Source organism: Falco peregrinus, chromosome 1 (assembly GCF_023634155.1).
Source record: "Falco peregrinus isolate bFalPer1 chromosome 1, bFalPer1.pri, whole genome shotgun sequence".
Classification (NCBI taxonomy): domain Eukaryota; kingdom Metazoa; phylum Chordata; class Aves; order Falconiformes; family Falconidae; genus Falco; species Falco peregrinus.
Window position 1 is genome coordinate 22,424,865 of NC_073721.1, and position 15,198 is coordinate 22,440,062.

Sequence of the window (15,198 nt, forward strand, 5' to 3'; positions counted from 1 at the left end):
AAAAGTGCATTGTCTGCACCTCACAGATAAAAGGAGCTTTATTAGAAACAATTCACTTCTGCTTCAGACCATTCAGGGTTAGACTGGAAATCAGACTATTTTCAAGTAAGCGCAAGGCTGGATTTTGTTTCTTTGTTTCACTGACACCTAAATTAGCCTATGTGTGTATGTAACTAGTGATATGTGGGCTAAATTTAGAGATTTTTGGAAACTGCTATTAAAATAAACTCACGGGAGATGTTCAGCAGACCAGAAACATGCCCACCCTCCCTCAAGGCTTCCCATGAAGCCACCACACCAAAACCCTAAGCCTCCTTCTCCCCCATGCCTGCACAAAAGCCATGGCACTAAGCAAGGTACCTCATCTATGGGGAGATCCATCCCATAAATCATTAGGTGGCTAAGAGAACTCAGGTTGTCAGAAAAGCTTGTTTTTAATCCTGGTATCAGGCACCAGAGACACCCCATACAAACCAGGCTGCTAGCCCTGAGCTTAGGTGCCTGGTGCAGGAGGAACCAAGACTGTTGCAGATGTTCATGTGGGTTTTGTGGTTGGGGTTTTTTTTGTAGATATTAGTTCTTTAACATTGCACAGCTTTATCTTAAAATCAGTAGACAAAGGATTATCACTACTATTTTAAAAATTGATTGTTTGCTATATGAATTTGTACCCTGCCCATCACATTGGAGCAAGGCAGTGCCATACCTTGCTGCTGATATAGCTCTAGAAGAACATGGACTTTTAGAAGACTATTTCTTTTCTAATGTCTGATCTAGATTTTCTAGTTCAATTCTAAACTTACTCAGATGGAAAGGGAAAAATCCCAACAGCATTTCTGGCCCACAGGCATTGCCCATATCCCAAGGACATTGGCAGCCTCGGCTCTGGGTGCTGCTGGGGAGAGGGTCTCAAGTTGAGCCACACCGGCTGCAAATGAAACCACCACATATCCACAAATCTGATTTATATTCCAGTTTGAATTGAGTATATTGTAATTGCTCAACACAAGAAGTGAAGGGCAACCACCAATCCATTGGCCCTGACCTGTCCGCAGGCAAAGGCAGCAAATAAAATGCATAGAAAAACAGAATCCACGTGCTTTTGCCCAAATGTATGCTGCAAAGCCTCAATCAAGCACATGGCTAGATCACAGAGGAGATGTTTACTTGGATCTCCTGAACTGCACCCTGTGACCTCCCTGCTGTCAGGGGTCATTAATTAATTAATTAATATATGTGACTATAAAAAATTCACATCCATCTTGTGTGTTTCTGAAGAGAGCCTGCAAACCGGCCAGTGCAAATGATATGACTTAACTCCTTTACTTCGTATCTGTGAAACCCTGGAAAATATCTAAGATTACCAACATAAAACAATTTCATGTATTCTTTGGGTTTGTTTGTTGTTTTGGTGTTTTTTTTCCCTTTTCTTTTATAGCTGTGACAGACTGCCTGAAGAATCCACTTACAGAGAGCATAAAAATATATTTCAGATAGGCCAGAGCTGGGTTTAATCCAACCTGTCAAAGAGCAAACAAACATTTATGCCCCAAAACCTGCATAACCCGAGAGCAGCAATGGAAAGTGTGGCAGCTTTATAAATTAGCATTTTATCAGCAACTTACTACAGAAAGCTTTACCATCCACTCAACCCACTGTTACCAAAAATAATAAAAATAAAATACTGGAGCTCAAAGCAGGATTTCAGTAATTTTTCGTCTATTCTGCTGAAAACTGTTCCATGATACTGTCTTCACCACATGCACATCATTGCTATAGTGGCTTTTTCTATGCACTGATCTGACCAAAAGGTCTTTATTAATGAAAGATGGCTAATGCAGGGGGACAGTGTAATAAACTGGAAAGATGATGCCACCTGAAAGGCAGCTGAAAAACAGGGAACTATAAAACTCTTTGGAAGATACGTAAGAAAAGTTTTCACAGTACAAACACCACACTTGAAAATTCAGGCTCCAGTCTTGGCTTTTGCATCTTCATTGGTGGGTGCTGTTCAACAGACAGGATAGCCAATATTTGATGCTAATGAGCAGGCTACAGCTTCTCCAGGTGGCTCCGCAAAAGCATGGCAAACTACTGTGCTGCGTTAGCAGCTGAGAAAATCTTTCTTTACAATGCCAGACTCCTACCCTTCTGAGTGCCCTTTGGGATTCTTATAGAGATTTACATTAATACATATATCCACGCGCTTTGAATGGCTGTAGGAGATTTAACTCTCCAGCTGGGGTGCTTTGACCTAACTTCAGTGGATTTTACAATTTACACTGGAAAAAAACCAACCCAGATCCTATGTTTGTGGTTTAGGAAATAAGCCCAGAGAAAAGGGCAGCAGTACTTCTGACAGTAAATTAAATAACAATAAACTTCTACTGCCTCCAGAGTAATCTGGCTCCCCGTGGAAAACCTCTGGAAAGAGATCCGTCTGAAGCCACTGGGATTTTCAGTGTAAATGCAAGCTACTTCTTGAGAGATGTTAAAATTTATTTCATAAAAATCAGTTAAAAGGAGAACATAATTCCCTGACTAGAAAGCATATCTGACAGATGCCTCTGTGACCACCGCGTTCACGTTGCTCATCAGCTGTGTCCACTGCCAACACCCAACAGGTCCCACTGTGGCAAGACCTGAGGCTGTTACCTGTGCTGAGCAGGTGGAAGTCATGGAAATGGCTTCACATGTGTTCATTACAGGGGTTTTATCGGAGAAAAGAGGGGTTTGATGGTAAATGATGAGAAAGAGAGGACTGGGAAGAAAAGGCAGTAAAGACTTTGTGGAGAAAGGGCAAGAGAAAGACCCAGCTGACCCATAGGGTCCAGCGGATGAAACAAGACATGTCTCAGCAAAGCTGCAAGGGCAGCAGCTAAGGTTTTAAAAGCCGGGGTGGACTTACTGAGACCTTGGTAGGGAATGGGGTGCATCAGGAACAAGAGAGTATTTCTTCCTAAACTGGAGGCACAGCAAACCCTGCAATGCCAACGCCCGTGAGACCCTGTAGGTCCCCTGTAGCATGAAACAGAAAGGGAGCCCAAGAAAGATGAACAAGCCTTAAAGAATTTCAAAACTAACCTTCAACACACTTAGCCAAGGCTTGTCAAGGTAAAAATATTAAGCTATTTCTAAAGAAAACTTTCCTGTCATAAGCAGAACACAAGTGTAATTTATTTTAGAGATACACATGAAGAAACAAAACATAATTACTTGCAGCACTAAAGGATCACCCTAGCTGTAGACAAAAATATTCACAGCCAGGGTCTAAGGTACTTTTCTGTATACAATGGTTTTAATCATTGTTCCATCAGTGCCATTAGTCTCTGTCCTTCATACTGAGCAGGGGCTGCGATCCACGTCAGCCGGCCCAAGCCAAAGGGAGAGGTCCTGCCCCACCACCTCTCCCCTTCACTTGCCTCTGCCACGAGGCAGAAGTAACCCCTTGCTTCAGCGGTTTGCTGAAGGGTGAATCCACCCCTAGTTCCCACTGATGCCAACGGTTCAAACCAGAGCTTACCTACTGCCAGCAAGGAGCCCCAGTAAACCAGAAAGGAAAACTAGCATTCAGAGGAGCTTCATGGCACAGATCCTGCTGGTTTTAATCAAAGTCTTATTTTTTGCCCGTTAGATCCAACCAAGTCTCAGCAAAGGTCTGCAGAGATCCAAACTCAGCAACCCTTGAACAGGTGAGGGTTTGGTGGGTTTTTTGGGTTTGTTTTTTTTTTTGTTGTTTTGTTTTGTTGTTGGGTTTTCTGTTTTTTTTTTTTGTTGTTGTTGGTTGGTTGGGGTTTTTTTCCTTTTCGGTTTTTTTTCCCCCCAAGACAGATAATATATAAGTCATTCAAATTTCCAGCCATACGGATGCTGAACCTCTTCCCTATGTTCATTATGACATCTACATTTTGAAAAGAACAGAGAAATTGCTATCTCCTCATACATGCCTACTAAACTCATCTTTATACTAAAGCCTATATCCATATTTTTTAGAATGTTTTCCCTATTTACAAACACTCCTATGTTATTTTTCTAAAGAAGTCTATATGCTCTTTTGCTATAGTTCCAGCATTTCCTGCATGATACTCTTCCAGAAAAGGAATAAAATTGAGAATAAGGAGCCAATCAGTCAAGGACTTGATTAAATCTTGACTTGCCAGTGCCTTTATTCTAGCCAGCAGCATCTGTTTTCCTCAGCCATGGTCATATTACCCAGATAAATATTTAGCCACATTTTTCCCTCTCACTCTGTTTCTCCATAGCCGTTATTCATAGAAGACTTGATTGATTTTTGTTTGCAGAGATCCAGTGCTGCCTGCCCGAAAGGCAGCTTTCTGCCCCACTCTCACTGAAGAAAAAGTGCAGTGGGATGCACTGTGGGTACCAGATCTCGAACAAGTAAGGGGCGTGTGTGTGTGTCTGTAATTGTACCCTGTATCAGCATCATCTCATTTAGTTTTTCTAGGGTTTCATTTCCGCCAGGATGGAGTGACCATGGAAACCATCAAAATAATCACATGCATTTTTTAGCAGGATGGGAGAGTTAGATGGCTTCTTCAGTTTGGTCGCAAATTTTGATTTTAACAGACAACTTGTCCTGTTGTCCTTCAACTCACTTTCAAACGAAGTAACAGCCTCAAATCCAAATAAAAGATTATGCTCTAGTTAGACTGAACCATTCACCTGATGAAATTTTGTGTTTGATTGCAAGCTACTTCATCGGGCAATAACTTCTTAATGATTTCTTTGTTACTCGTATGAAGAGCTTACTAGATCCTTGTCAGTCTTGCTCTGAGCCCATGAGCTTGAAGATTGAGCAGAACCTCACAACTTGTGCACTGAGATTCTCAATTTAGCTATCTCAGCGGATAATGTATCCAAGAGGATCCAAGTATCCTCTTCAACCCACAAAGCCTTTCTTCATCTGCATCACCCTTTAACAATAAGTTTTGCAGATTGATTAACTGCTGTGTGAAGAAACACCTCCTTCATTTCTGCCACTGCAGAAGAACAGAACAATCAGGATGGTCATTATAACATGCACATGGATGACAATGTTCCTGACAAGTATCTGCTGGGACCCGGGAGTATTTAACCTCTTTCCTCTGCTGTGATAACTTAAGCGTGAGCTTGTAATTGCCTTTAAATGGTCAGTGCCCACAATGAAGAAAATCAAAAAGAAAACATATCAAATTGACACCTTTAATCCCAATGCAAGTGCTAGAGCAGCTTCTAAAGCATCACTACACAGTCATGTTATCATCTACACAGAAATAATCATGCTTCTCTCTTCTTCTCCCTAATATCTTTTAAAATTAGATTGAGGTAATTCATCTGTATTTTGTACTGTGATAAAAAAACTGAAAGAGGAAGCGGTATCTTTCAATTCGATCAGCACTCCTTGTTTTTCACACTGGAAGAAATTGTTTTTCAACCTCTGAACAGCTGCCATTTGTGGTGGAAAATACAGCATATGTGCACTATAAGTACACCCATATTCCATAGGTTTAAAGGCCAGAAGAAGTTTGTCAGTGACGTAAGGATACTATTCTACTCCACTGCTGCAGACTTTGCAATCCAGTACATGCAATCAGTACATGATTGCACATAATTTTTTCCAACAGCATTTTATTTTCTAATACTTTTTTTTGGTTTTGCAGTAGATCCCAAAATCTTTTTTCCTGGAGCACTTGTAAAAACAAAGCTATGTTTTCATGACCGTAATTTTAAAAATCACTATAAGTACAAATTAAGTTAAAATTTTGTCCATATATGATTAAATCAATTGTGACTGAATCTGTTTTGTTGCCTCCACAGGCAGTACTTCTCTAACTATATCCCATAGCTCCTTTGGCAAATATACCTCAGAGTGTTACCTTTAATAAAAAAAGATAAATAATAAGTTTTTTCCTAACAAAAACATTTTACTCTTCCCAGTGTAATTCTAATTCCCTCTCAAATCTAGTTTGTGCCTCTAAATCAGGTCAATACATGCTGCTGATCAGCTTTGGTCTAGACAGAATGTACCGTTACCTGCACGATGGATGAGCAACGGACTACATAGACCTGGTTTCTTTCAACTAAGAGTGATCCTCAGTCTTACTTAGGCAGAAAAAAAAATGCTAATTAATTTCACATATTTTTCCTGTTCTATTCACTGTTGCCATGCAATTCTGCATAAAAGGAGGATTGTATTCAGACTCATTAATTAAATGGAGGCATCCTAAGAATTTCTGATCCATACTAACTTCACAAGATGGAGCAAGAAGGATAGTTAGCATCTTCTCATGAAGGCTGGCAAAAAAAAAAAAGTCTGCCCAAGCCAGCTTGTGAAGCTGTATGATGTAATGAAATTTTCTCCAAGATCGCCGCTGCTCTTCATGAGCTGAGATGGAAGGAGCACCACTAGCAACAGAGATGAATTTTGTTTTTCTTTTACCATTTGAATGTTATTAAATTAATTACTGGGGGGGGGGGGGGGGGGGGGGGAAGAGTGGCAAGCAACACTCATCACATAAATTTACAGTGCCACTAACGAAATGGCTGCAGACAGGCGCTGTGATCCATGCTTTCAGCACTTTGAGATCACACTCACAAGATGTGCTCTGCATGCAGCCAGTGAGCTGCAAGAACAGAGTTTTCAGGCTTGGCATCATCCGCCTGCAGCATTTAACACACTTCTCTTCACTTGTACTACTCAAATAGCTTGGCAGTGCCATTTGTCTATGACCATATACGCATGGGGATCAGCGAGGTAGCCAAATCATAGCTGCCTGGGTTTGGAGGAAGCACATTACTGGCACTTGGACCTCTGTAACGCATTAAATTAAATTGAAATTTTGAAGTATCAATGCGTTGAGTGAAATAATTTCTAAAATGAATGCTGGGAGACATGGAGAATGGCAGTCTCACAGCCCTAACACGCTCCCAAGCCAAACTGCACAGTTACAGCAAGGAAAACCTAGGGCTAGTTAATGAAGTGGTCTGCATACTTGATTTGGGCAATTAAGTCACATTAAGTATCTATTTTATATTTATATATATTTCATATTTGCAACATATCATAAAACATTATATATATAACTTTATATACATACAGCAATAATATATATGAAAAAGCTGTCTAGGGTTCTGGATACACAATATACAAGAATAATCCATTTGACGTACGCTAGATTTGACATTATCTATGCATAAAGAATGTCCAGTATTTTGGAAACCAAACTGAAACTGCATTTGTTGCTTTCTCTTGCTCAAACTGGTCAGATTCATATATACAACATCTCATATGGATTAATAACGCTAAATCCCAAACAGTGAAGGAACATGAAGTACACAGGATTTAGAAAATGCTAGAGTTGAAAAAGCCAATGAAATCTTAATTCAACCCCCTCCTGTGTATTTATAACTACAAAACTTTCAGATCACAGATTATTTTCTCCAGCTCCCCTAGGCTCTCTGAATTTCTGCCCCTTACCCCTGCCCTGAAAGCTCTACATAACTCAATGGAACTGGAACAAATATTCAGGTTGGTAATAAGTCCATCACTGATGTACAGGCACAGCAATCTCCTCCTTTGAAAGAGGACTAGTAGTTTGAGTTGGGGAAAAAAAAAAAAAGAAAAAAGGAAAAACACCTGTAGGCCACCAGTCACAGTGAATAATTTTAGATCAAATGGATAAGTCCTCAAACTTACAAGCAGCTGCAAATGGTTTCAGAAAAGACAAGGTCAAGCAACCTTAATTATACTTATTGTTACCTGAACTACTGAGATATAAATCTTTCAAGGATATAAGCTTTACATTTGAATAACACAGAGAATACTCTTGAAAGAAGAAAAAACACCACCACAAAATTAACTAACTTCAGGATGGAAAAGTAATCACTAGGTTTTGCCCCAAAGAGAGTAAAAAAACAAAATGAAGAAGAAAAAAAAAGAAAAAGATGCCAGCCCAGAGCAGTCTCTGAGCACTGCCCATGCCCACTACTAGCTCAGTCCTCAGTCACACCAGGAACAAAGACCCTGGACTGACCTTCCTCTTCCTCCAGAGGTTTCAAACACCTTCTCAAGCTCAGCTGTCCTTCTGCCTGCCCACTGGTTTCCCTCTTCTCAGCATCTATTCTCCTGCCTCCTGCCTGAAGTACTAGTTTCCTCCTGGTGAGCTCCTGGAAAGCTCCTCCAAATGCATGGCCAGAGCTGAAGGCCACTGATAAAAGAGAAGGTTCGTCCACTGCCACCCTGCATGCAACTGCAGCAGTTCCTACTTGTTCTCGTATGTACAACCTCACAAAAACAGGAGCCAGGCTTTAACTGGGAGCACAGTGGGGAAAAATGCCACTTTTGCTCCATCAGCCAAGTGCCACTCGTCTGATTTCCCCCCCATCCCAATCACCACGACAAAGCAGATGTGCTTAATACTGGGCAAATGTATGGTCTATAGGCACCCTGCTACTCTATAGGGAGACAAAGCACATATAGGTGCTTACCATGAGGAGTCACATCTTGAGAAACTATACCAGAGGCTGGGTGCTTGGCAATTTTTATTTGGTTTTTCTCCTCCATGACCATAAATTCCCTTTTTTATTCTCTTGCCTGCAGTGCAGTTCCTGGCAAGTTGATCTACTTCTTACAGACTTGCCATCCTCCTTCCAAAATGATTTAATTTCATTTTAACAAATGGAGTTAACCCATAAAGACTAGAACTACTGGCAACACTAGCACCTTTGAGATAATCACTGGGTGAGACACTGGATGCATGCTGTCCATGTAATACTAATAGTGCCACAACCCAGAACAGCTTTTTACAATACCTCGGAGTCCTTATAGATACTAGTTTCTCCATTCCCATGAGAAAAAGAGGAGGAAAACCTGAGACCTAAAGCTGGGGAAGATGCTCTCCCCTCTCCTCTCAAATTTCCATCAGGGCAGCTATGCTACTGTGCTACCTTCCAGTTCAGGGGCTGGCACAGGGGACAGGGCCCTAAATGTTGGCACTAGTGCCAAGTATGTGGACAGCACCTCGGTTGCTCTAAGTTTTTCTATGGGGGGTTCCAATGAATTTGAGCTTCCTTTAAAAAAATAAATAATCAATACTTTCCTTCTGTTATAAATTTCCTTCTGTTATAAACTGCCCACATTATAATGAAGTGCCATAACGCTAAGGCTACATATTCTCAGAAAAAAAAACCCTGTTTGTTACCAAAAATGCATTTATTTTTTGTGATATATAGCCGATACATATTAGAGCTGCCTCATGGAGAAAGAAAGACTTTTTTACTTTTTTCTTTTTTTTTTTTTTTTAAAACCCTAAGAAAAATCAGGAAACAACCATAAACCGTTTCAAAAACCTTCAAAAGTGGGGAAAGAAAGGTCAAAGCTTTTGCATTTTCAGAAAGTTTTTCACATTCATAAAATGCAAACAAAAAAGGATTTTTAAGCCTGGCTATTAATCATATACCTCGAGTCTTTCCATTTGCAAACAAATTCCCCTCTTTTACCCAAGCAAACAAAAATTATTCAGATGTTTCATGAATAAAAATAATGTGTAAGAAGGCACTTTCACTGTTTTCCAAAGGAGATTTGCATTCATCCAGAGTAAAGATAAAATACTAGTTCAGGTATTTATCCCTACACAGCACTCAGACGGGGGTAAGGCACACAGCTGTGTTTAAGCAGCGTCCTGGCAGCTGTTATCTTCTTCAACTACATTAATCCTCCAATATTTAAACATAAATATGTTGATTTTCTTTACCAAAATACAGTACTGTGAAACTATTTTGGCACTGTTTCAACACTGTTAAGCAAGGGAGCTGTGAGCACATGTGCCAGAGGTATTGAGCAACAGGGATTTTTAGGAAGGAGCAGCGCAAGGCATGATGCTTGAGAAGTCGGAGACAGGTCAAGAAAGGCTTTTTCAACTGAAGACAGATACAATAAAGCAGGCGCTAAGAAATAAAAAAAAATAGTAAACCATCAGGGAGAATACTAATTTGAGTCTGAAAATTTAAGTATTAAACTTCTACTGGACTCTAGTGCTATGTGTTCCCTCTTGCATTCCAGACAAACAGCAAAGGTGGGATGATACACACTGCTCTACTAAAAAATAAAGTTAAAAATTTTCCCCATAAAGAATTACTGATGAATCTGGGTCCTTCACCCCTTGCACAGCATGAGCACCATTAACCCTTACTTCACTGCCTCTCCCAAACAGCTACCTATTGCCAATACCTTAATTTATGCAAAGCGGAGGCTGAACTGACCACAAATCTGTGCATTTATTTTGACTCAACATCCACTAATTAAAACCTTTCTTCTCATCCTACCCCATAATTTGGATAAATCTCACAGGAACTTTGCATCAACTGGGTTTTGGGCAAGTGACTGCAAATGCATTGAGAGGACTGTCCTACGGGCAGATCTAAACCTCGTGTCCTTAAGACACTGAGCTACCAAAACCCAAGTAAAACTAAAATTATCTTGAATTGCAGAACCATGCTACTTGTTGCCTCATGCATTATGTTTGGCAAGCATGAGGATAAACAACGCAATAAAATCAGGGGCCAGGCAGTGCTGTTTCAGCAGAGATGGCATTACAATCAAACTAAATCAACCTCTGTGCTGGAAGGGATGCTCAGCTTCCCATGGTGGTGAAAATCACTGCAGCATTACCCAACAGTTTGACAGATGTTAATAAAGTCAGCTATACATTACACTGATGCTTGTCAATATATAACATTGAGAAATATTAATAGAATTTAAAATATGAAAAGGAAGAAGACCATAAGGGCCAGGTTTGGGTGCTGGGAAAAGCAGTGCCAGGCTCCAGCAGTGATTGCCAGATCCCGGATTGGGGCTATGGGTGTAACCTAAAGCTGCTTTGAGATTCCTGCGAGATTTCTTGGCAAAAACACAGTATATAGGTAGTCTAGCTTTGAATGTGCTAAAACTGAATCCAGTAGACTTCTTTCTTCTCTCATGTGTATAAGTTATGAACAATTTCACTGATAGGAGTGATCTCGCACAAGTCAGAAGCCACTGCAAGAGAAAAGGAAATTGCCCTGGGTTTTCTTAATAGCCAAGTTACCCAAGGAACTTGTTGCAGTATTTCCATCAATTCTAGAAATGAAATTACGTTACCAAACATTGATCCTTTCCCCCCCCCCCCCATCTCTACAATGCCATTTCCAAGTTTGATTTGGATAACAGGCAATTAAACCAGCTTTTTTTCTTGCTTCTGATTTTAGTTAACAGTATTTAGAAATTATTTAAAGAATGTAGGGCAGAAGTGTTGCATTATTCACAGCACCATATCAAAAGAAAAACCGCACGAAATCTTGACATTAAGAAAGAGATCCCCCACCCCCCAACCCCGGGGCCTCAAGCAGTGCCAAATCAGTCACTTTTATCCAATCCTTGTTACAGCAACAGAGAGGATAAAATAAAGTTATTGCTACTTAGTTTCAGTAGGTTAGATACTGTTAAATACAAAATGTCTTGTATCACAGTAGAGTGATTTTTTTTTTTAGTTTATGTAAAACACTGCCTGTTAAATCAAAGACAAACCCAAAGGGAATAACAAGAGTGATTTCAAGAAGGAAATTGGGAGCCATATCCCAGTACAAACGGGGACAACCAGCCTCTCTCTCCATAGCATCCACCCTAGGGCTACAGAGTTATCCCCACAGATGCTGCTTTTGTGCCTCATTTCTTCATTGATGTTTGTCATGAATCTGACACGCACCCCTGAAACTTTAAGTGTCCCTAGACAAGTTTTATTGACTTTATTCTTTTCTTTAACTCTTGATAAGAAGCTTAATGCTGCTTATGTGATCCAAGTAAATTAAACTATCTGTTGCCTTTTCACTCTCAATCTGAAACTTCCCTGGCAGTAAAGGAAATAAAGCTTATCTATGGATATGCAATTATTCTGTATGACAAACAGCTGATTTGTTTGGATTACAAATTTATCTGTAGACTAAATAAAAAGGCAAAAGAAGTAACAATGTCCTATCAATGCTCTGAAGAAATAAAAATAAACTTAAAATGTCAGCAGCATCGTATCTTAAAATCAATGCAGAGGTGGTACACGTGAACATTTTTCTATAAACATAGTTATTAGGGTTGCTCATGATGGCAAGGCACGTGTGAGAAAAAACAAGGAATGAAATAAAATATTGTTTTACACAGAGATTTCCTGCAGTTTAATTATAAAGGGCTACACTTTGAAAGGTTTTATTAATAGTTTCTGTTAACCACATGCAATTCTGCAGGCCCAGAACAGAGTACTATGTGAATAAACTACAGGGACAAACTGCCTGCAATGCAACTCAAATACTTTACATCCATTTTACACATTCACTTACAGGGCAAGGTTGAGGTTTTTGGTCTGTTTTGGAGGGTGGTGGTTTCTTTCTTTTTTTGGGGGGGGGGGGGGGGCGGGGGGGGGAAGTCAGGTAGGGGTGTAGGGTTTTTTGTTTGTTTGGGGTTTTTTGTGGTTTTATATTGGGCTTTGGTGTTTTTTGGGGGGGAAGGGGAGGTGTTGTCTGGTGTTTTTTTTTAAATAAAGGCTCATTAAAAGCCTGACACTAATAAGACACTAGTTATAGCCAAGTAGGCAAAGCACAACTCCACCTGGACTGTCAAATATCACAACATATATTACACTGCCTCTCTCTGCTGCAACTCTCACAGGAGCAGCTTTTCCATGACATACACTTTGAGGCCTGATATTGCCTTCTAACAGATGCATCCCATCAAATTTAAAAGGGGATGGTATTTTCACACCCCACTTCACCACTGAACCAGGGGCTGGAGAAGAAGGTTTCCCTTCTGCACACCACAGGAAATGACTGATGAACAACTGGATAGAAAGCCAATTAAAAATACGTAAGCCCTGTTCAAAACTGGATTCACTTTTCACACAGCTCCTCTCTTCTTCTCCATATGCTGGAACAGTCAACCATAACTGGGAGCAAAATTGTGAAGCTGTTCTTTTGGAAAAGAAGAGCCTGGATGTTGCCACCAGAAGACCTGCAGACTCTGAACTCATTAGCTTTCAAAATTAAAAGCACTTACCTCTTCAAGGACATCTGCAAGCTTACTAAGTATCTCCTCAGGAAGGCTCTGGAATGTCGGAACACTGCAATACAAGAGAAAGCTCGATTAATGGATCCCTTTATTTAGGTCATACATCTAGCTGCATTTCTCTCATCTATCTTCCAAAGAGATTTTGCCCTCATCATCCAGGGCTGAACAAACATTCACCAGAAAAGCAGCATATATAATGAATATCTGATCTTCTTTTAGAAGCCAAGATGTCTTTTGTGATGATGGGAGACCACTTGCAGTAAGTTATCTGGAGAACCACTTGTAAAGCTGGTAATAACTAAGAATCAGTTAACAATTTACTGGAATTAATCTGCACCACAAACCTGCTCAGTCATATGTATAAATGCATATTTTTTCCTGGTCTGCTTCCATCCCACCAGACATTAATAATAATAAATAAAAAAGGCAAAAAGGAGCAGCCTTAACCAGCAATAAAAGATTGACTGAAACCACACAGACATAAAAAATGCAGAGCATGAAGCCACTAAGGGTATGGGGGTCAGCAATAAACCAGCATCAAACCACTGTAAGAATTATTGAAGACTTCATTGGGAGTTTTACATCCAAGTTTGTTTGTTTTCTTTTTCCAAAAAGGCAATTTTCCCACTTGTTTGACAGCATTTCCCTCAACAAAGGTCTCCCAGAGCAGGCTGGACCTGCTGGTCGAGGTGAGAGGGCAATGCAGCAACAAAAAGCCCACTGGCCCAGTATCCACAGGACTGAGATTTAATTCAGTCTGGAGCAGGATGAAGGATATGAACCTGGGTCTCCAAGTCCCCTGACCTTGAAACTGTATGTTCACTACCTTATAGCCTGCCCAGCAAGGTTGTGGAGTCTCCCTCCTTGCAGATATTTGGAAGCCATCTGGACATGGCCTTGGGCAACCTGGTCCAGCTCCAGGTGGCCCTGCTTGAACACTGGGGGTTGGACCAGACAACCTCCAGAGGTCCCTGCCAACCTCAACCAGGCTGTGATTCTGCAATACCTTAGTCTCTCATTCTTTATTTTCCATAAAACCTTGATGTCCATCAGTATTCCCAAATGATGCTGAACAAAACACATAGACACAATGTACATTCTAGAGATAGAAAAGCAGTGCTGTACCTGCTTTAATTAAAAACACTTGTCATCAGTAGACTAATTAGCAATGCATCTACATGAAATATTAGCCCACACCTAGCACTGAGCTGATACAGCTCTACCAAGGCTATTTCCAAGAACAGTTCACTCAAGAGCTACTTTATCATGCTCCATTACATGGTGTAAACATAGCCCTATGCTCCTAATATTAAACTGAGATCCCCAATGTGTTGCTCAGATTTCAGGAACACTAATGATCGAGTGCAAAGTGAGGAGGGAGGGAGCTGTTGGGAGGAGTTTCCTGCCAAAAGGGAACTATAACCCAAAATAAATTATGTTTTTCCTTTCACACAAGTCTTCACTTTTTACTTGGGAACACGTAACGGCACAGAAGTTGTTCTCCACGTTTTGGGGAGCTAAGAAGATAGCTTTTGTCTGGGGCCAAGCATGAAGTATCTGGTGAACTTAATTAGTGAGCACAATTAAAGCAGAATTTGATTTTGTTAGCTTAAACATATGCTATGCTGCAGTGGAATTACAATGTTTGGAAGCCTTCACTATTTGTTTAAATAAAAGTCAGTTGAATGTATATAAAAAACAACAAGACAGAACTGGCCGACTAAGTGCAGAAAAATATCATTATTCATGCTGTTAACAATATCTTTTGTTTTTTCATAGGAATCACTGTTTATCAATGGAAACACATGGGTTCACAATGTAACAAGAGTGAACAGAAACAACTATGTTTGTAAGTATTATATGATGCTGGGACTAATTATAAAAAGAAAGTCCACTATAACAACTGTAGCATTCCTAAATGAAGAACAAACTTACTGGAGAAGATAATGCTCCCAGACATCTGGAAAACTATACTGTGGTTGCACCATTACACTCCCAGATTGGGGGACAACACATCACAGCACTATTTTAATTTTTTTATAGGTAATTATGTCTGTGCAATCCAATGGAGGGTAGCGGAAGACATCTACTATAGACCAAAAGCATGAGAA

General features: G+C 40.2%; 1 protein-coding gene across 2 annotated transcripts in view; it reads right to left on the minus strand.

Annotated features, from left to right (window-relative positions):
* PRKG1 (protein kinase cGMP-dependent 1) overlaps positions 1–15,198 on the minus strand; it is a 508,740-nt gene that overhangs the window by 146,631 nt on the left and 346,911 nt on the right. For both annotated transcript variants that reach the window (XM_055790419.1, XM_005235115.4), the window contains exon 5: positions 13,076–13,139. In XM_055790419.1, the coding sequence (XP_055646394.1) occupies positions 13,076–13,139 (64 nt within the window). The remainder of the gene's footprint in view (positions 1–13,075; positions 13,140–15,198) is intronic.